Source organism: Mercenaria mercenaria, chromosome 16, assembly GCF_021730395.1.
Source record: "Mercenaria mercenaria strain notata chromosome 16, MADL_Memer_1, whole genome shotgun sequence".
NCBI lineage: Eukaryota > Metazoa > Mollusca > Bivalvia > Venerida > Veneridae > Mercenaria > Mercenaria mercenaria.
In genome coordinates, this window is record NC_069376.1 from 44797511 (window position 1) to 44813623 (window position 16113).

General features: G+C 35.3%; 1 protein-coding gene across 1 annotated transcript; it reads right to left on the reverse strand.

Moving 5' to 3' along the window:
* Positions 1-216: 216 nt before the first annotated feature.
* LOC123541450 (calmodulin-regulated spectrin-associated protein 1-like) lies at positions 217-14258 on the reverse strand. Its single transcript, XM_053526909.1, has 3 exons — positions 13850-14258; positions 2300-2395; positions 217-936 (listed from the first exon to the last, which is right to left on the reverse strand). The coding sequence occupies exons 1-3, from the start codon at positions 13910-13912 to the stop codon at positions 766-768; spliced, it is 330 nt and encodes a 109-aa protein (XP_053382884.1). The 5' UTR covers positions 13913-14258; the 3' UTR covers positions 217-765.
* Positions 14259-16113: the final 1855 nt, after the last annotated feature.

The window sequence follows — 16113 nt, forward strand, 5'->3', positions numbered from 1 at the left end:
ATTTAGTCAGTTGCTTAAAACTTGATGAGACAAACAAAAATCTGTCCATTGAAAATTATGTCCGTTTATAGGACAGCTAAGTTTAAAACTAATACACTCGCACAAGATTGCGTCTACGGACAGACGGACAGACAGACAGACAGACAACCTGAAACTAGTATACCCCCCCTTACAACTTTGTTGTCGGGGGGTACAAATATTGCTGGGGAAAAATCCGAAATTTAACTGCGACTAATACCCTAGCACTTAAATTTTCCGACCATTTCCAGAGCAGAAATTAGATGCGGACTATACATTACCGCGATCTATACACACCAAAATACGGTATTCAATAAAAAAATTTACGCAAGGCTGATAAAGTTTTATGCAAAAGAACTCTTAACATCCCATTATGCATCAGACTAAAAGAGAAATGGATTAACCACAGTTTGCTACTAATTTCACTTTAAAGGTCACTTTGTGAGAACAGCAAATTTAAAATACTTTTTTTGAATAACTTACCTGAGTTAACTATATTTTATAACTAATACAGGTTATAAAATGCTTGAATTATGTTGAAAAAGTAACTGAAATAGGTTACATAACTTAAAACAGTTACAAGCCTGACTGTACATGTGAAGTAAAATTCAGTTTCATTAATACTTGACTATATTAGTATACAGTTTGACAGTTTGATGCCCAACATGGATAATGCATGTGTGATTGTGGATTCAAGTCCGCTGCAAGTGTACTGTACATGTGCTTAAACAACCTGAACTGAACTGATCATGTCTGATCTAAATTCATATTACAGATATTAATAACATTAGATAGCATAAGAAAAGGAATACCTGTCCATTGTGAAGCATTTTCTCCAAACATTGTACGGCATGCCTGACAGTACAATTCACTGCTTGCCAGGAGGTTACCCAACCGAGGTTTGATTTGCCATGCTCCCTGAAACAACCATACAAGGATTTTGTTTATTATATGCTGTATGATCACAGATAGCTAGGAAACTGTTAGTATTGTGTTTTAATGAAATTCTTAGCGACACAGGCATATGACTAAACAAAACCTTTAGTATATGACACAGTAAGACAAGCCTGCTAAAATTTATTCATCTGAAATATTACCCAATAATATAAGGTTAATTTACTCATCATACATGCAGGTAATTATCTTACAAAGTTAACTTAGTTGGCTTTTGTCAAATACATTTATACTTCATAACTGAAGTCCATTTATTGATAGGAAACCATTTTAGTACTTTATCTTTCAACCAAACCAAGCAACACAAAATATTTTCCCTTCTTTGAAGTAAAGGTTTGTGAAATGCTTAGGAAGGGATCACAAACAATCAATATTCAATCAAGGAAAGCTGTAAAACTACCATTTTCTGTTAATTTTGTTTGCCAATACCTGACAGTTTCAAGTTTTCATGTTAATAACCTTTACAAGCTGCATTTCTTAGCCAGATGCTTGCCTACATGTGACCAATGATCTTGATCATAAAATGCTTTCAAAGCCTCTGAATAACCAGAAGCAGTGTTATTAGTCTGCTATTAATAATTCAGCTGGTACCATTCATTTAATACATTGGTATATCTGCAGATATTGGAACAGTAAGATGATGAGGAACACAGGTCATGACAGATCATAATCAGGACAACTGTCGATGTCTGAATATACAACTGCCAGTTTGATTGTTTACAAGAGTATGGCATTATGTGAAAAGAACTTATTTATTAATATTAACTGGTCAAGAGCACTGAATTTCAGACAAAATACAAGTGGCTTAATCTAAGATTTGCTTTTTTAAAGATATTTTTCCCACAGACTTTTTGGAAAACCATTACATTTGCAGTCATTCTACACAAGACAATTCCAACAAAATGGAACAAAGTTCAACTAAACCTTTATTTTGGGTTTCTAGATGCTAAGATAACTGACTCTTAGCCTCTAATACATAAATGGAAAGGAGACTTTTTGACCAAAGTATTGCATTGATTATTTATCTATTTGTTGAGTTTAACATCGCATCGACACAATTGTAGGCCATATGGCGTCTTTCCAGCTTTAAGGAGGACCTTAGCAGGTGCCCCTTTGTGCATTTTTTCATCACAGGCTGGCACCTGGGTAGAACAAGCCAGCTGGATGGCTTCTTCACATGAAGAATTCAATGCCCCGAGTGAGGCTTGAATCCACAGCAAAGAGGGGCAAGTGATCTGAAGTCGGCGACCTTAACCACTCGGCCACAGACGCCCCTATACAAGTAATAAGGAAATTGTCCGCAATATATATATCTGAACTTTCTTACCTCTGCAGTACTGTAGAATGGTTCCTGGAATTCCGCTGGCACCTTATCTTGGTATGCTTTACACAAAATCCATGACAAAGAGGCTTGGGCTTTTGCCTGAAAATATAAGAGATAGTTGTGTGACACAATCCTAAAGTTTATAAATGATCCATATGACAGGGAGATGTTTGCATCTATATGTAGCAGAATGTTCTATATGTAGCAGAATGTTTGTACAAGCAAGCAATGGAAGCTGAAACAGCACACAAGAATACATCATTCCCAAACATTACAAGTCCATTGTCTATATAGACATTGATATCCACTTTTTAGACTTAGGCAGTAAGGTCAATTAGACTGCGGAATCTCAAGGACTTTACAAAGCTGTATTTTCAGTCTTTTTATTTCTTAACACCCATGCATTCTAAGAAATACTGCTACAACATTATGAAGAAAACAAACAAAAGTCCTGCTTCTTTTCTAAATGAAACCATCCACTTGATAATGAGTGTGACTTTACACTTTTGCCTGCTGGCGGCAAGTGACTATGCCTTTGGGTCCAGTTCAGACAAGGATCTGCCTGCACAATCCGTGCACTCTGATCTTGGTCTGCACTGATGTTCGCTATTCAGTCAGTAAATTTTCAGTGAATACCCCTTCGAATAATAAATGGTATTGCCAAACTGAATGATGGACCAGTCAATTCTACAGATTTAGCAGGGTATTTTTTAAAGGTTAAACTTTTATACCAGTCATGAAAATGACTGACATTAAAATATTCAATGTGTCAATTATAAAAATCATTTTCATAGAAGAAACTATTAATACAGCGGACTAACCAAAGAGGATCATTATCTCATACAGATACAGATATAGTCATTTAAGTAGCCAACCTTTTGAACTAGGTACTACCATGATAGCATGTTAGAAAATATTTACTCTAGGGCACTCTCTCGTACTAACCTTTGTTTACATTGGAAGCAACTGTTTAAACTGGTTTAGATTAAAACAGATTTAATATCTTCAATCAGTTCACCCATGAGCATTCATTATCAAATTACATAACATACGGAAAACTGAGATCTTATATATACATTACCATTGTCTAAACATGTATTAAACATAAATTTGGAATACATGTGAAATTGATAAATGAATAAAAGCCCAGGTATTTAAAAACTGGCAGATAAAATTTTCAACATCCTTTGAAACCTACAGCTTGATTATCAAATAACTCTGCCATGACAGCTTGCAGTTATGAATAAATAAAACTGCAATTGATGTCTTATTTGTATAGTACACAGGGATCAATAAAAATACATAATTATCAAAGGTCTCTTTTAGATTTCAAACTTCTGAACTCTGTGCACAAGTAAGTTTTAACCTAAAATTCGGACTGTTGATGAAATTTTCTGTCAATAAATGGCACACATTTTAGTCTGTACATAGTCTGTAGTTATGTAGTGTAGGGTTGGAACTGCTCATCAGATGGCAAACAAGAGCTGTCAGTTGACAGCGCGCTCGACTATTCTCAGTGCTTGATAGTATAATATAAGCTATTAGTAAAGCTTTAACATTACTCCTCCTTTTTCAGACTGGGGTCATGATGGTAAACAAGTATGCAAAATATGAAAGCAATATCTCAATGAACTTTGAAAATATTTGGGGTTGTACGCAAACTTTAACATTTATTCTAAGTCGAAAAGGGGCCATAATTCAGTCAAAATGCTTGATAGAGTTGCCTCCTCCTTTTTACAGACTGGGGTCATGATGGTAAACAAGTATGCAAAATATCAAAGCAATATCTCAATGGACTTTGAAAATATTTGGGGTGGTACGCAAACTAACATTTATTCTAAGTCGAAAAGTGGCCATAATTCAGTCAAAATGCTTGATAGAGTTGCCACCTCCTTTTTACAGACTGGGGTCATGATGGTAAACAAGTATGCAAAATATCAAAGCAATATCTCAATGGACTTTGAAAATATTTGGGGTGGTACGCAAACTTTTAACATTTGTGTGACGCTCACGCCGACGCCGGGGCAAGTAGGATAGCTCCCCTATTCTTCAAATAGTCGAGCTAAAAAAGGAACTGCTTTATAGAAGACTTGGTAAAGTAATTGCTAAATGAAACTGATGAACCTTGTGACTACTTTTCTGCTTAAATTTTGATTATAATATTGACATACATACTGTGTAAAAATTAAATCCATGGGGGACTAATTTTTATTGATTTCAGGGTTGCAAATTGAAATCCCAGCAAACATAATTATTAATATATAATTCCCATTAATCCAACCTCCGAATCAGTTGTCCGCAAAATTCAAGTCCCCATTAAACAAGAGGGCCAAGATGGCCCTAGGTCGCTCACCTAAGAAACACTCCATAACAGTGTAAAACATGTTTGACCTAGTGATTTCATGGAAACAAATATTCTGACCAATTTTCATTAAGATTGGACCAAAAAATTGGTCTCTTGCGATAAAACAAGCATTTTCTTAGACATGACCTAGTTTTTGACCCTAGATGACCCATGTTCAAACTCGACCTAGATTTTATCAAGGCAATCATTCTGACCAAAATTCATGAAGATCAACTGAAAAATACAGCCTCTATCACATACAGAAGTTTTTTCTTTGATTTGACCAAGTGACCTAGTTTTTGACCTCAGATGACCCATATTCAAATTTGACCTAGATTTCATTAAGGCAATCAACCTGACCAAATTTCATAAAAATCAATTGAAAAAAACAGTCTCTATCGCATACACAAGATTTTTCTTTAATTTGACCTAGTGACCTAGTTTTTGACCTCAGATAACCCATATTCAAAATCGACCTAGATTTCATCAAGGCAATCATTCTGACCAAATTTCATGAAAATCAATTGAAAAATACATCCTCTATTGCATACACAATGTTTTTCTTCGATTTGACCTAGTTACCTAGTTTTTTACCCCAGATGACCCATTTTCGAACTTGGCCTAGATTTCATCAAGGTAATCATTCTGGCTAAATTTCATGAAGATCAGTTGAAAAATACAGCCTCTATTGCATACACAAGGTTTTTCTTTGATTTGACCTAGTGACCTAGTTTTTGACCCCAGATGACCCATTTTCGAACTTGGTCTAAATTTCATCAAGGTAATCATTCTGACCAAAATTCATGAAGATCAATTGAAAAATACAGCCTCTATCGCATACACAAGGTTTTTACGTGATATGACCTAGTGACCTAGTTTTTGACCCGAGATGACCCATTTCCGAACTCGGCCTAGATTTTATCAAGGCAATCATTCTGACCAAAATTCATGAAGATCAATTGAAAAATACAGCCTCTATCGCATACACAAGGTTTTTCTTTGATTTGACCTAGTGACCTAGTTTTTGACCCAAGATGACCCATTTTCGAACTCGGCCTAGATTTCATCAAGGTTATCATTCTGACCAATATTAATGAAGAAGAATTGAAAAATACAGCCTCTATCGCATACACAAGGGTTTTCTTTGATTTGACCTAGTGACCTAGTTTTTGACCCGAGATGACCCATTTTCGAACTCTGCTTAGATTTCATCAAGGTTATCATTCTGACCAATATTCATGAAGATTAATTGAAAAATACCGCCTCTATCGCATACACAAGGTTTTTCTTTGATTTGACCTAGTGACCTAGTTTTTGACCCGAGATGACCCATTTTCGAACTCGGCCTAGATTTCATCAAAGTTGTCATTCTGACCAATATTCATGAAGATTAATTGAAAAATACAGCCTCTATCGTATACACAAGGTTTTTCTTTGATTTGACCTAGTGACCTAGTTTTTGACCCGAGATGACCCATTTTCGAACTCGGCCTAGATTTCATCAAAGTTATCATTCTGACCAATATTCATGAAGATTAAATGAAAAATACAGCCACTATCGCAAACACAAGGTTTTTCTTTGATTTGACCTAGTGACCTAGTTTTTGACCCGAGATGACCCATTTTCGAACTCGGCCTAGATTTCATCAAAGTTGTCATTCTGACCAATATTCATGAAGATTAATTGAAAAATACAGCCTCTATCGCATACACAAGATAAATGTTGACAGACAACAGACGACAGACATCGAGCGATCAGAAAAACTCACCTGTGCATTGCTCAGGTGAGCTAAAAAAACATCTTCAGCAAAAACCACAAAATGAAATGATTTCACAGAAATTGTGATACATATTTACCATCCAGCATTTTTAAATGCAAAGAATTGCTTTAAGACCTACCCTTTTCAGTCTCAACAGATTATACATAGGCACGCATTTTTTTGCTTGCAAAATATATACCTCTGCTCTTTGAACCAAAAGCATTCAATTTCTCACGATAATGAAGAAAAAAAACAAACGTAAAACCCATAAGTCCGAAAACAACCACTGTAAAATGAACAAAATGTGAGTTTGTGTAAATTAATATTTTGTTAGCTTCGTAGGGGATGCAGTTATATGAATTATAGACACAACTTAAAAGGAATACCAAACCGACAATAAACAGGAGTGGCACACTAACACAATATATATGCCCAATGCTGCAAATTACTTTTGACTTTTTAGATATATTTACTGAGAAGACTAGTGGTCAACTTTTTTTTCAATTTCAACTAATTCAAGGGCCATAACTCTAAAGCAATAAAGACTATCCAGCTATCAAACTTGGTCAAGATATGCTAATAAAGTTTCTGACTTAGTTTGCTGAGCAATGGTTAAGAACTCCATAAGTTATTAAGTGGACACTGTCAACTTGGACAACTTTAATAATTCAGCGGCCATTTATAATCATGAGTGACTGGATGAAACTGGCTAGTTATTGAGCTTTGCTGAGATATTAATCCCATAAACATTGTGATCAAGTCTGGCGAACACTGAATGAGAACTACTCAAGTCAGACACATGTTAGAGAGTAGAAACTGTCAATTTTCCCGATTTTTCTAAATTCAAGGTTCATAACTCCAACACCAGCTTGGACAATCCAACTAGTTATAAAACATGTTTAAGATATCATGCCCATAAATATTATGACCAAGTTTGGTAAAAACTGGGCAAAAACTGCTCAAGTTGGAAAGTGGATGCCGCCTGCCTGCTGTCAATACCATACTTCCTGGTTAACAGATATACCTGTAACATAAAGAAGCAGAGTTGCTAAAAAATGCCTTGTGGGTTTTGCACATTATATAATATTTATATATAAATTACAGATATTGCTAATAAATTAATGGTATGAATTTCAGCTCTCATACTTGTGAAATGCAGGTGAAGATTTCAAATTATTGATTCTCATTGATTTTATTAACTGTTTTGTGAGTGAAATCTGGGCTAAATGATCTGCATTTAGCTTTGGCAATCTTTTTCCATCATTCTTTCTTTGAAAATAGTGGCTGTTGTAATGCATTTTGCTGAGATCATTAACTAAACTTTACAATCTATGCATGACTATACATATTCCTCGTCCACATGCCTATTTAATGGTTGAAAGGTACTTGGTTTTTTCTGTAATCTTTAATATAAAACTATTAGTGCAAAATACATGCTCGCATGGATTTCCTCGACTTGGCAGTTATACAAATTGCCAAGCAAGCAAATGAAAGCAATTCTTTTGAAAAATATCCTTGAAAATATTAAGCAGAATTCTTCTAAATTTAAACCCTGAATTACATGATTCTTGGTACATCATGTCTTTGTATTAATGTTTTGCTCATGAGAGTGAAACATTTTCTTAATCTACATCCACAAATAGTAAGCTGCAGGAGCATTCATTACGGGAATTACAGTAATTAATGTTCAATTAAGATGTTGCAAAAATCAATCCTGTCTGGTGATAATTTTGTAATGAAACAAGAAAATCCTTGTTTACTTCAGCCTTAATCATACTTCTATTGTACAAAGTGAAACTAGTTTTTGCTGGTGTCATGACTCACAAAAGCATTGGTGCAAATAATATTCATTCAATGAATCTAATGGCTTAACTTTTTGTTTGATTTAATAACAGGGCAGGACTAATGCAGACTGACATTTTCAAGCAACTTACTCAAAACATGTCCTCTCAGTTTTCTGCACAGTAAGTGCATTTTAGTACGACAGATCTATGCCTTTAATACTGTAAAGTTTCAAAGGACACACAAATCTTTGGCAATGAATTGTGTTTGTTGTCATTGTGTTTTAAGTCAGCTTGACATAGATGAGGTCTTATGGCAACTTTCAATCTTTTAATGATGTGGAAAGGCTCAAGGTGCTCTGAAATTATATCAGACATGGACTTGCACCTATTTTATTTATTTTTTGGGGGGGTTTATAATGTCACACCAACACAATTATATGTCATATGGCAATTTTAGAGCTTTGGTGGTGGAGGAAGACCCCAAGTGCCCCTCCGTGCATTATTTCATCACAAGAAGGCACCTGGGTAGAACCAGTGACCTTCCTTAAGCCAGCTGGATGGCTTCCTCCTATCAAGAATTCAATGCCCTGAGAGAGGCTCGAACCAAGATCAGTAAGGGGCAAGTGCTTCGAAGTCAGTGACCTTAACAACTCAGCCACAAAAGCCAATGTGCTTGCACTTTAGTAGTACTACTGATCATTCACAGGCAACCTGGATGACTTCCCTATAGAAGAGTGGGGCTCAAACCCAGAGTTGCTGAGAATGTATTTGACCTCAGTTGCCATTATACACTGAGTAGCTTTACAATATTCAATAACCATGATAACTGTGACTTGAATTGCTCAATGTGATAAATAATGTATTAAGACAATATATCACTAAAATTAAGAACATGTTCTCTTTGTTGTGCCTGATGCTAAAAACAAAAGTTTTAACATTTGAACATTGCTAAAGGCATTTTTTCTCCTCCCAATATTTAACCACAGCTGGGATCCTTGTGGAAATCACAATAACTAGATTTAGACGCAGTAACTTTGTACATGGTTATACGGATATAACATTTCCCCCAGTCTTTTAAAACCAATTTACCAATTTAAATCTATATACCGGCAGCCAATTTGCATACATCTTTAATACAGAAGTAGACATGTAGGAAAGTCATCAATAGTTCCTAGTAATCCTACTCCAGTGACTGACAAATGCTGCTTATTCTAGGCAATGGCTGTAGAAAGAAGGAGTTAGTTTATCTTGCTGTTGGCCTGCTGTTTCAAGTAATCCTCCTGCATAATGTCAATCAAGTGATGGCTGATGCAGTAAACTTTTAATCCTCAGTTCAAATGTCCCCTATTAAAAGATCACCAGGAAGTCTGGTACACATCTATGTGTCCCCCATCCAAAGTTCACAAGCAAGTTTGATACACATCTATGTGTCCCCCATCCAAAGTTCACCAGCAAGTTTGATACACATCTGTGTCCCCCCCCTCCAAAGTTCACCAGCAAGTTTGATACACATCTATGTGTCCCCCTCCCCCTCCAAAGTTCACCAGCAAGTCTGGTACACATCTATGTGTCCCCCTTCCAAAGTTCACCAGCAAGTTTGATACACATCTATGTGTCCCCCATCCAAAGTTCACAAGCAAGTTTGATACACATCTATGTATCCCCCTCCAAAGTTCACCAGCAAGTATGATACACATCTATGTGTCCCCCATTAAAAGATCACCAGCAAGTCTGGTACACATCTATGTGTCCCCCATCCAAAGTTTACCAGCAAGTTTGATACACATCTATGTGTCCCCCATCCAAAGTTCACCAGCAAGTTTGATACACATCTGTGTCCCCCCTCCAAAGATCACCAGCAAGTTTGATACACATCTATGTGACCCTCATTAAAAGATCACCAGCAAGTCTGGTACACATCATGGTTTGCGCCACCAAATTCGCCAATTGAGGATTTTTAGCACCAGAATTTATTTATTGTCGCATTTGGTGCCATTGGCGACTGACAGCGGTAACCCTCGAGGCTAGGCCTCCAGTTAGCAGACTCTGGACAGCTAGACACTTCCAATATTCATAGCTGGAGCAAAATGTCACTCTTTAGCCTTAGTAACTCAGTGAAAATATACGGTAAACAAGAGCACCGCCTTGTGAGTTGGGTGCAGATGCTCATCTGATTTTATTTTGTCTCTGTACAATAGAAATATTGTCATACCCATGATTTTCTAAGTCCAAAAGGGGCCATAATTCTTGCAAGAAAACCAATGTAGAGTTACTGTACTTGCTGAGTCACCTTTTAATGGCTAATAACTGCTCCATGTTTTAAAGTGATAGCTATGAGCGCTAAGGCAAAAAATTTACTTAAACGCAAAACTTAACCAAGAAATCTGATATTTTCTAAGTCCAAAAGGGGTCATAATTCTTGCAAAAAGCAGGATGGAGTTATGTTTCTTGCTGTACAGAGTCAGCTTTCGATGGTGAACAACTGTTGCAAGTTCTAAAACAATAGCTTTGATAGTTTTGGAGAAAAGCTGATCTAAACATAAAACATAACCAGACAACGCAAATGCCAATCAAGTGAGGACAATAACTCATCATTTTTTTCCAAAATATTAGATGAGCTAAAAACAGTTTCTACCAAAACATTACTATACCCTACAGGAGGCAGCTCCTAATTTCATATTATTACAAATTATGGTAAGTCTGAGACTGATGGCTAGTCCAACAAATATTGGGATAATTTTTTCATATGGGCAGTATCTCCACTCATGTCAAACACTCGAAAGGCCAAAATAGTGGAGGAAATTCTCAACACTTTACATGCTATAGGCTTAAATGCAGATTATGTCACAAACTAACCACAAATTAAAAAACTTATCCCCAATTCCTGCATCTTCGTGCCTTCTTACATGTATGTCTTCCTGCTTTTGTCATTTACACATACTGCTAGTTCATGTGAGAGCTCTGACATCATCAAATTGTGTAAACATAACAAACACATAGTATTTTCATTTTTGTAAACAGAAAAGACAACTGTTATGTTTATGATTATGTTCTGAGGTTACTTAAATATATTGTTTGCAATTGTTTCAATATAAACAAGCAGAAACAAGAGCTGTCACTGGAGACAGCGCGCTTGACTATTTCGATGCTGGATAGTAAAACCGGGCACATCTGACGAAGCTTGAGCTGTCACTGGAGTGTTTAATGACTCCAATGTGGATGAAATATTGGATAATAGCTTCTAGAGTCTGTGTCAGAAGTATTAAGTTATAAGAGAGATAAGGATCAAGTGTATCAAAAAACATTAAATATTAAGTATAATTCTTAGCAAAAAGGGGGCATAATTCACGAAATATTGGTGCAAGAGTGATGCACCTTGTGTCATGTTGAATCAAATCCATTTTGTAATAACTCGAGATATAGTGAAAATGCATCAAAATTAACCTTCAATTCAGTAAAATGGGCATAATTCATGAAAAACTGGTGCCAGAGTTATGGACCTTGTGTCATATGATGTGGGTGGTAAGGTGGAACAACTATTTTAAGTTTGAATCAAATCCATTCAGTAATAACTGAGTAAGAGTGAAAGTGCATCAAAACTTAAACCTGAAATTATAAACTAAAAAGGGGGGATATTTCATGAAATGGTGCAAGAGACAGGGAACCAAATAGAACGCAGAGAAAGAGATGCTAAATTTGGACGCAGTATGGTTTTCCCAAAACTGGAGAAATCAAGAGGCCTCGGCTGCTGAAACATCTGTTTCATACGTCAAATTCTTTTATCAACTCTATAAACTTGAAGCACTGTTCAGCGTTTCTAAATTATTCTTTCCTTATTTCATTTCAAACCGCGGACAAACTGAATGCAAAAGCTCACTTGTCTGCCGTCAAAAAGTCCCGAGTCAGACAAGTCAGACATAGGAATTCCACACCCCTGTTGACTGGTCAAGTCTTTTGAGTGACGTTGTGCATATTAATTAATAAGAAAGCCTCGGTAAACCGAGAATAATGACATTTAGAAGAATCCAAAGCCACTCGCCGACTGGGCGACTATCTTCGAAAATTGATTCGACCAGCTTTTAATCTGGTCGCACTGAGCGACTATATGTAGGGGTGCGTATCGGTCAAAATGATCAATACGATATTTGTATCGATACAAAATGATCGATATTCGATATATCATATGATATTTTCAAACAGAATAATAACAGAGTACAAGACCATTATAGTAATGCAATATGAACTTTATTACTCACTTCTAAGGGTGGTCTTTTCTGAGGCAAAATCACAGGACTTGGATGCATTTTTCTTTAGGAAACAGAGGCAATCATATTAGAATTGTTGTTTTACCTTTTTTTAATTAACTATTTTGAAGAAATAACTAACAGCTGATTCAATATTTCAGAATGGTATCTTTCAAAAAGGTATGAGCTTCTCAATTCAAATGATAACAAAAGGTGTGATAGTCTTTTTGTTATGATCAAATAGCCAGCAATTAGCTGTCACCTCAGTGACCTGTGTCAACTTTGTTATTCACAGTTCAGGGCTTTTCATCAGGAAATTGGGAAGAGGCCCTGGCCTTTCAAATTGGGAAATTCATACGCGGTAATTGCTCATTTTGGGAAAAGAGCATTTTATTGAAACAAGGGCCTTTTTTCCTTCTGCAAAAGAGGTATGTAACAGAGGACACAATTTGGTGGTTTCCTAATCATAAATGAGCTCATTACTTCCTATTTGTGATACATAATTGAAAAAAAAAAAAAAAATTTTTTTTTTTTTTTTTTTACATTTTGGGAAGTTCCTCTGCCACAGTTGGGAAAAAATGACCTTATTTTCAATTGGGAAGTGGCCGAATATCGGCCTCTGTTATATAAAGATGAAAAGCCCTGCAGTTTGATCTTGGTTAAAAAGAATACTCGATCTTTAATTAGTATCATAAATTTTGTGATTTATTATTTCTTTAATCAAAATACTTTCAAATTTGTATGAAATTAATTTTGTTTGATAGAAAATTAAACCATTCGATCCTTTACGGAACGTAACGGCAATCTTATATTTTAGCGGTGACAGTTAGCGTGGAGAGTAATTTCCCTTTACCAAAATGGCGACCATCGGAAACAAACTTGTTTCGAAGTTGGAAAATCATCTATACCCGTGTATAATCTGCGCGCCCACGATTCGGGGTGGTCCCGAGGGTAAAAAAACTGCGCATTATACATAGGTATCTGCGGTAATGAGGCCATTTACCATGTAGTTAGCTTTTGATCGATACAGGAACGTTCGATCCGATGTATCGATCGAACCCTGAATACCGGTATTCGATACATATCGAGAACCGGTACGCACCCCTAACTATATGTATCATGTGTAGCGAAAGGGGATTAAATTTCTTATTGCTTTATGTAAAAATTATCAAATAATTTCAAAAATTACAAATCTTCTAATGATTGTATGTATTGTACAATATATTTATTGCATCTAAACCCCAATATGTGCAAGCGTTAAAACTAATAACTTTGTAAACAAGACTGTATTATGTATACTGTAATTTATCCTCCATTATTTTGGTCCTTCAAAGTTTTGACGTTAATAACGTTAAGATTACCCCATAACAAATATAAAACAATCTAAACGTCAAATTATTCTGACTAGTCTGATGGCATACCTTATGCACGTCATATTCATCCATTGGAATGATTTCAATCACTTCACTATTAGGATCTTCCATGTTTGAACTTTGCCAGGTATCCTTGTTCACCTGGCAAGACTTTAAAAGATTACAAAACGAAGCCACTTTCTTCCTCTAAACAAGCTTTTCTTAAACCATGCATGACACTGACAGATAAACTGCCAGTGTTAAATTTTGTAAAATAAAAAAAATAAATTTATGCAAAAGCCATATCTGCCGATTGTGCGACTTTATGTCAAATAAAACTCTATACACTGAAAGGTATAAAAACTGTTTATGCCAATAAGAAGACTGTTGTTCGATAATTAGTTAAAGTATTTGTGTAGTACTCAATAATTTTAGAAAAATCTAGTATTTTAGTCATTTTCCAATCAACAATTCTTGTATTTCCTGTGACGCATGCGCACATACTGAGACAGTGTTTTCGTGCAATGAACGAGGCATTACAATGAGCAATCGAGGTATTTGAACACTATATTACGTCTGGGAAAACAAACCGCCGTAAGTCGTGAAATATATGCATTTTCTTATCAAAGTGTTTAATACTTTCGTAATATCAGTTCAAATTTATTTTTTGATAAACAACCAACTCTTTTTTCTTTACATCTGCTTTTGATAATTAATTTTGCAATCTGAGTGAAACGATCTTTTAAGGGGACGCATACTTTGAAATTAGAAAAAAGTGGGTGGGGTATGATAAAATTTACATGCAAAAAAGTACAAGGTTTTGGTACATGAAATGGATACTGTTTCAACTGTTATAAGTACATAAAGGATTGCTCACTAAAATAAAAATGAGAAAACTGAAACAAGAAAGTTATTGTTGAATTACATAAGACTTCTTGTGTACATTCAAAGTCAACAATTAAGACTTTTTGGTGCGAAAATAATAGTGCTTCACCTTGTCCAAACATTTATCAATGTCCTACAGATTCTAATTTATAGAAAGAATGTGAAATATGGTCACTGTCTTGCTTTTCATTTCGCATATGTAAGCTAAAACACATTATTTAGTTTGTTTACAAAGTAGTGCATAAGAAAAGATACGGTGGTCAAGGAATGCCACATTCCAAAACTAAAAGAGTATATTCCCCTTAATACATTAAACATTTATGGTTACAGAAGTCTAGTAGCTTATAACAAGGGCCTAGAAATGTTGCCATTATTAATTTTTAACTTGGTATTCATGAACTACACTTAAATATCAAAACACATTCAACAAACTTTTGAAAATGTATTGTCTTAAAAATCCCTAAAATAAGGTATGAAATTTGGTTGAGAGGTCCAATCAATGTGTATATGTGCAAAAGTAACATTCTAATCTTGTTCACAAAAGTTACTAATACACAGCAGGCATGTCAATGATAAAAACTGGACGAATATACAGTTATCCTCACTTTAATGTCATTTATAATTTGTCCTTGAATTCTCCAACATACTTTTCATAACTCTGTTTGCACGAGTTGCACGAGAATGCTGTCATTCACGTAAAAAATGGGGTCAAATAAGTTGTAAATGCAATATCATCTAAACGTAATTAATGGATTATGCAGTTCAAGATAAACTTTATCTCATAACGTAACGAACATGTATAATGTTGTAACAACAACTTTACTTACACTGATTTAAGTAGCAGTCGGTTTATAAGTGACTTTATTGATTCATTTTGTGTTTTGTTATTGTTGTCAAAAAGTATAACGGAAGTGCCTCACAACTGAAGCGGAAACCAGTTTGATGCGCAAAGTAGTCCAATGTAAGTAATATTTTTTTGACAAATGTCCACAGAAATTAATAATTTTCTAATATTAAAGACGAATATCTGAATAGGATTCATTATTTGATAAGAAATTGTAATCATCGACATGTTTTTTTAGAAATCGTACACGTGCTGACACCTAAGTTGTCTCCCGTTGTTTATTAGAGTTACCTTTCGTCCGGCGCAGTAATACATTTGCAGTGAATCGCCGAGAAGTCGTGGGAAAATTAAAAACCATGTAAATAAACTAAAATTAACCACCTTTTCAAGATGAATTTCAAGTGATCGCCATTATGCATTTAACCCGCCTGACCTGTGTAGCATCTTAGATATCTGTTCTAAGGTATTCATTGTGTAGAATGTCATGTTATGCCATTGCAATGCTAATCCCACTCTGATATTTTTTGTTTACATTTTTATCAATGAGAAATATGGCGTCCATCCCGAGCTGAAATGACGTGGCGTTAAATTTTTACATGTTTAA